This window comes from Trachymyrmex septentrionalis, unplaced genomic scaffold (genome assembly GCF_001594115.1).
Source record: "Trachymyrmex septentrionalis isolate Tsep2-gDNA-1 unplaced genomic scaffold, Tsep1.0 scaffold22, whole genome shotgun sequence".
In the NCBI taxonomy this organism is placed as follows: Eukaryota; Metazoa; Arthropoda; class Insecta; order Hymenoptera; family Formicidae; genus Trachymyrmex; species Trachymyrmex septentrionalis.
Genome location: NW_017305375.1, coordinates 2,307,636 through 2,315,023, shown reverse-complemented (window position 1 = coordinate 2,315,023; position 7,388 = coordinate 2,307,636). Strand labels below are relative to the sequence as shown.

Sequence of the window (7,388 nt, the reverse complement as noted above, 5' to 3'; positions counted from 1 at the left end):
ATCCCAGTTATTCTTATTCTACGAAATTTTAACGTACATCATTCTACATATTTACGCACTGGCTTCGACATTGATAAAATTTTTCTTTCAAAATATTATACTTAAAAAAATCCTCTTTTTTTAAACCCTCAAGTATAGATTATTTACTTAAATAAACATAAATGAGCATCTCTTTCAAATTATAACGAATATTTCTCATTTATAAATGAAATAAATTCTATTAATGCCGGATCAGTACCATATCTTTCTCTTATGCTTGCCATCTTCAGTCGACATATGCGTGCGATCGAGGTTCGCGTGCAACATAGACGTGACCGCCATCGAATCAGAGCGCAACACGCGGCCAACACAATTCGTGCCCGGCAATTTAACGCAACCTGAATTTCTAAAAATGTGCAAAACTCGGCAAAACGAGTGTCGAGGCCAGTGACGAGAAACAGTCGCGAAAGGCCTCGAGGAAAAGAATTAATCGATGTTTGCTAAGAGGAGACGGAAGGAGAAGGCAATTGGGACAAGGTAAAAGCGGACATTGATTCCTTCAGAACGTCCTTTTGAATTTGCACTTTTATGAAGGTATAATGAAATGAGCTGTTGGGAGGAATAAATGGTATAATGGTAAAATGTGAGTAAAAATGAGTAAAAATCATGTTTTCCCATACGCCGGTGTTTGTGCATAATTATTTCGACACGATATAAAGCATTTTTTGAAGATTTGTTGGGGCCAGAGTAATTTATTCGTTTGTTTTTTCACATTCTCTCTTCCATCAAAAGTGATGAACGTTATTTGCTGAAGCTACCTGTTGCATATTTTGATATTTGTTTCCTACGGTCATGCGCTTAGATCTAATTATTACAATAATCATGGTCTTGTCTGAAGTAATAGTGACATTCGTATTGATTTAATTTGTAATTTCTGTACGATCGCCATTAGCTACGCACGTGATAATCTTCTTCATAGCTAGATTTGGATTATTATTTATGTACATCTATGTATATACATATAATAAGTTATTGTTTAATTAATAATTATTCTTTATTTATCGTAATTTATTTTTAATTTGTGTGCAAATATAAAATTGTCGCATTCGAAATTTTAATTTGTTTTAACTAATCTGTACTTATAATGTTCACAACGAGTTATGGTTTTCAAATAGGTTTTTTTCTTTTTATGAAAAACGCTGATTTGTGAATTGCTCGTTAGTTCGAAGCTTATAAAATTTAGCTTAAAATTTGTTTACAGATTATATAATTAAACATTTATGTCTTAATTTATTTATTTAGGATGAATTATATAAATAAATTAAAAAATTTAATGAAAGAAAAGGCAATGTATATTTGTATATAATGTAATACTTGTACTTGTAATAAATTAATATTAAGTTGTATATTTAATAAATTAATTTTACTTAAGGAAATAAAATAAATAATATAATAAAATGAAAAATATATCCGACAGAATGGAATAATCATATAATGTAGGATAATAATATCCAGTATCATATATAATATGGAACGTGATACATTAATGCAACCGAACAAAATAATTTCTTATTAATGATTCTCCATAAATTTTCACATAAATAACATTTAAAAATTCTATAATGCGTAGTAAGAAATATGTTCTCTCTTTTTTTAAAGAATTAAATATTAAATAGATTACAATAAGATATATTTATTCAACATATAATAATGAATTTTCTAAATAAATAAATTAAATTTATTATTATATATGTATTTACAATACATCCATATTTTCTATAAGTAATTTTTCATATTTAATTATTATATAGATATTTTATAAATTCATACTGGTTATATATTGATTGTAATATATGTCATATATATTACATAAATTATATTCATAATTTTTTTCGTGCCGCGTTTCGTGAGGGAGGAGAGAGAGAGGAAAAGCCCAGGGCGTAAGAGATATACGCAGTCCACAACGACTATTCATTTCGATTCCATCAGGCATTCGGCTAGGACGTTTTCCGCCACTAAGGTGCGCATTCGGTCCAAGTCTCGCAGAGGTCAATCACGTCGTACGTGATACTACGCGCTTCGCGCGCGCGAGCGAGCATGGCAATAATACGCGCACAATACTCGCATCGCCGATAATATTTAACGCGTTGAAATATGTAAGACGATTCTTTAACCAGAACAATAGAGTGTTGTTACAATAGTACTACAATAGTATTACAATTCTGCATTTCTACCATAAGACTTCCCAATTTTATGGTAAAATTTAAAATAATGAAACTAGACTTTCTTTATCACATAATGATACATACGATGTACATTGCAATTACTATATAATGTTAATAATTAATATTGTGAGACGTGGATATTTTTATTTATAGTCTACAATATATCGGTTATATTGATATCGATATATAGTTCATTCATTGTATATTTCTCGTAGGAAAATATAATTATTTAATGAACCATGCTTGAATATTCGGTACAACGTATATAAAGAATTTATATTAATATAACTATAATTAATAACAATTAATAATTTAATAATAATATTGCAGTTTATATATGCATCCATTAAAATTTGATATAATAGGTTCTTATTAATAGGTTGCTTTAGTAAAAATAATTTAATGTTTAATAATTTTTATAAATTTCATAGTACATTCGAAGAAAATTCTGTTATATACATATATTTTATAGAATTTGTATAATGTGAATATATGTATGTATGTATATGATGAGTGCAAAAAATATTTAAACGATACAATTTTTCATTTTCGCTTGTCTTTAGATGATATATTTTAATTTTTTTTTAGATAAAATAATTTTGAGATACATAAGGTAATTATTATTTTTTATTAATAAATCGCTAATTAATTACTTTTCAAAAATAAGTTTTTTAAAGCTACCTTCTTTCATGAATAATTTTTGTACTCGTTGTACGTGTATGTATGTATATATTATATAAAATTTTTTAAATTTTATAATATATCGACTTTTTATTTTTATATTGAAGTTGTGTATATTGTTGTTGCATTTATTCGTTTTAAATTCTTTTACTAAAAAATATTACATTACTATTGATATTATTATAAATAAATAACATTAAATAATATTAATTTACTATATGTTTCGCTACATAGGAGGCGATGATTGACATGCAAAATAAGAATAAATTGCGATGGTATTGCTACAATTATATAATAAATAAGTTTAAAAATATTTCGCGTGTGTAAATAATGTTGAACTAAAGTGAAATGTATATTATGAAATATTGAACGGATTACGGCAAGAATAAATTTTTACACTTTCTGCATTCTCGGTAGAGAATCTAATTGTGAGTTTATGTCTTATGACATGTACATCATAATTTTAATTCTTTATAATGAAAATGTTCATTTTTCATCTTAAATTCTTTTACGAAGATTGTTGGAAACCGTACACTTTTCATTATTTCATCATACAATTACAACTTTTTTATTTCTTCTTATTTTCATTCTTTAAAAATATTAGAATAGTTTTAAAATATACTCTTCAAAGTTAGAAAATCAAGAAAGAATAACTATTTCTTTCTTATCAGATTATACTTAACAGAAACATTAAATTATTTAACTACTTTTATGAACTTCAATTCTTTACTATATTACTAAACTAATAATTTTGATCGATATAAACGTTTAACACTTCGAGTACGGGAGTAGATGAGAAGGCGATTAATTAATCCAAAATACGGAAGGAGCAGAAATATTCGCCGTTTACATTCTATTTCTCAAATCAAAACGTTTTTAATAATTTTTTCGAATAGTTCGGTCGGCGCGAGGTCTTGTGTTTGTTATTGTAACGTACGGCGCGCCGTGCCGTGTTGTTTACGCAAGGTCGTCGCGCTATCATTCGCCCGTTGAGACTCGAGCCGGCAGCCAAGCAGCGTGAGTTGCTCTGCGTGTTGTCGCATTACTTCTCGAAACGTGATCATTCCCCGCGAACAATTAGCGATTGTCAGTTCCTTTGTGAATAATCAATTCCCCAACGACTAACGACTCGTAAGCATCTCTACGCAATGGCTACTTGTCTCGAGGCAGATAATTCACGCCGAGTTATTCGTTTAAAACATTGTTATTCGGTTAAAGCGACTGGAAATGGGAATTGTTTGGTCACGCTCGATAATTTCTTTCTTGACAATACTTGATACCGAATTTCGCGTCGTTCTTTGAATTTTTCATCATTTAATTATATCACGGCGCCTATCGTTTCTGATTTAAAAGCTTGAGTATTAATATGCGAATCGTTGGAAGATGCAAGTAAAGGAAATCGCGACACATCGACTGTTATTAATTAATTATATTTATTAGTAACATTTCGTACATCAGAGATGCATCACATGAGGAATGTTAATTTCGATTATATAATTTTGAACATCGTCTAACCGTTAACTTGTTTTCATGTAATATTGTAATATTAATATAAAATTGATGATCTGATTCTCGTAATTTTTAACGACCATGGTGAAAAAAATTCTTATATCTCGTAGTATTTTTAAGAATTTGTCATACTTCCAAATTTATGAAGATTTCTGGAAAAATAGCTTAAACTTTTTCAAATTTTATAAGAGTTTTCTGCGGAAATTATAGAATGGGGGAAAATTCTAAAATTCTAGAATATTTCAGAATTCAAATACGTGAAAAATTCTAGAAAGTATGTAGACTTTTTCAACACTTCTGAAATGTATTTCATTTTCTATAAAAAAATCTGAAAAATTTTTGTAAATTATGTAAAAGTTCTAAAAAATTCTAAATTTATATAAAAATTCTGAAAGGTTACATGTAAAATTTTAAGAAAAATATTTATCAGAGCATTTACGGAAGATTACGGATACAGAAAGAATTGACCGAATCCGATTCAATCGATGTCACGGCGCATTTAAGTAGTAGGTACAGTTTTATTGACACAGCCTTCCATTGTCATATTTATCAATCATGTAGATTGTAATAAGATCGTGCACAGGCAATGCTTATTTAAACGAAAAATATTGTACAAACAATCGGCAAAGCGAGGATCATATTTGAATATTATGCTCCAAGGATGTGTATTTGCAGTCTTAATTTGCAGTATTTTTAGTTGCATTCGTAATACGATTGTAGCCCTAAAACGTATTGTTACAGAAAGAGGAAGTTTGGAAGGTGTATGAAGTGCAGCTAAGGGCAATATCGTCGCAGCTAGCGCGGCGCGACGGTTGGCGACGTTAGCGTTTGAAGTTGGCTACGCAATTCTCGATTATCTCGCCTGTCTGTTCCACTATTTGGACATCTCACGGCCTCGAGCGTATTGTAACTATTCGTACCGTTTTTCGCGCTGTTGTTTCGTCATAATAAAGTGCGTGTCGCATACAGTTAATATCGGAAGTGCCAGAGTAAAGTATCGCGTGATCGTAATCAATCGTCTTTTTCCGAGTAAGCATCGGGCAAACATCAACAAGACACAGCAAAGGAACAGCAACGAAGGAACTGAGAGGAGGACGAGGTGGGATCGGACAATGGCGGAGCTACACGTGAGATAAATAAATTATATTATTTATACTTTCTAAATTCTTTGGAATGGAATTTCACTCTAAATGAGTAAAAATTGAGCCAGTTTTGAAAAAGAGAATCTCAATTTTTAATCTTTAAAAGTGAAACTTTACTCCTCAGTGAGATTCACTCTAAAAGTTTTAAAGAGTATACTATATTAATAAATTCTATTATTTTGACTATCAATACAATCCGTGAAAATAATATTTTAAATTTTTACATTCATTCAAGGTTACATATTTTAAAAGTACACTTTTAAAAGTATGACTTTTAGTTATTGTAAAAGATAATTTAAACTTGTCTTTGCCAATTTCGTTTAACTTAATTGCCGACATTATATTTTTGTTGTAGATCCAGATTCAAGATGTATGTAGTTGGTTTTGGGTAGACGAAGTATTGGTAAGTATAATTTAGAGTACGAGTGATGGTTTTTTTTCCGGAATCTGAAATCAGTGCGATTCATTTCGCGGGGTAGATTTTTGCATGCAAGTACGAATTTTTACATACGAAATGCCGAGTGGAAAAAAGTACAAGTGATATTTTCTTTGCTTTAAAAAATATTCATTAAAATAAATAGTTTAAAATAGGATTGTTTTGTTATAATATACATTATTACTTTATTTTTATAAATTATAATTATACAAATAAATTTACAGTCGCAATTGAATTTTATATCTACCCTCGGTGCTTCAATTTTCAGCATAGATCTTTCTTGCAATTAACATCGAAATCGACGTCTGAGCTTTATAAATTTTATTGTTATCTTTATTGTAAATTGAGATTTTCATTTTTTATTTAATTTCGCGATTTTTGTTTCTTATTCTTTTCGTTTACTTTCTGTAACTTCTAACTTAACTATTTATATTATTTGTGTTACTAATTAAATTAGGCGCAAGAGAGAAAATTTTTCGTGTAATTATTCTGGCCACATTCTCTTCTTACACACGCACAATTCAATGTTTTTTTTTAATTCCTATCTTTTATTTATACACTTTTTTAGTATTTCGCTTCTAATATATATAAGAATAGAAATATCATTTAGCGGTGTAACATCAGAAATTTTTTAGATTTTTAAATTTGGATTTTTATGCACGTTTTAATTTCCATGATTTCCGTTAAATGACATTCGCAAAAAGATTGCGGAATTGTGCTTCGTAACACATTACGAGGCGACGATCTTTACAGGAATACTGCAGGAAAAATCTTTGCGAAGAGGTATTGCGAAGTGAAATAATTTTCGTAAAAATGTTGCGAAATAATGTGAATTTATATTAAACCAATTTTGTTTCGCTATAAAAGTGCTTTAAACGTAATTCATAAGTACCTTATGATAAATTATAATTTAAAAAACTTTATAAATTTTGTATCTTGTTATAAATATTCCTTAAATAAATTTGCAAATCAAATCGTGGATTTCTCGTCGCGAGTGCATTGTGCGTGAAATGAAGTGACGTAAAATGAAATACAACAGACATATAGAACTCCTTAACCAAGTTTGCACAAATTTCGTTTTACGATAAATACTTGTTAATTATTAAATTCGTGAGTTACTAAATTTGTTAAAATTGCAATTCCGCGAATTTCGTGTCGCGAGTTTCACGTATTAAGTGAAGTGAAATGAAGTGCAATCGATATGGAACGACGCAGAGACTCCTGAATCACTTCCGAGTAGTATTGCAGATATAATTGCAGCGGAAGATGCATCGGTGGACGTCGAGGGACATCGCGAAATGGTGAGCGTTTTAATCAATTTTGCAATTAATTTGTTTTTTTTAGCTATATTTGTTTATATGCTTTGTTATATGCTCTCATCATTGTATAAATATATACTTTAATTAAATATATTAT

At 29.3% G+C, this 7,388-nt stretch overlaps 1 protein-coding gene across 1 annotated transcript in view; it reads left to right on the top strand.

The window, feature by feature from the left end:
• Nucleotides 1-5,272: 5,272 nt before the first annotated feature.
• Nucleotides 5,273-7,388, top strand: part of LOC108748226 — a 14,769-nt gene continuing 12,653 nt past the window's right edge. The window contains exons 1-2 of the mRNA XM_018486258.1: nt 5,273-5,521; nt 5,892-5,939. Of these exons, the coding sequence (XP_018341760.1) occupies nt 5,507-5,521; nt 5,892-5,939 (63 nt within the window). The 5' untranslated portion in view covers nt 5,273-5,506. The remainder of the gene's footprint in view (nt 5,522-5,891; nt 5,940-7,388) is intronic.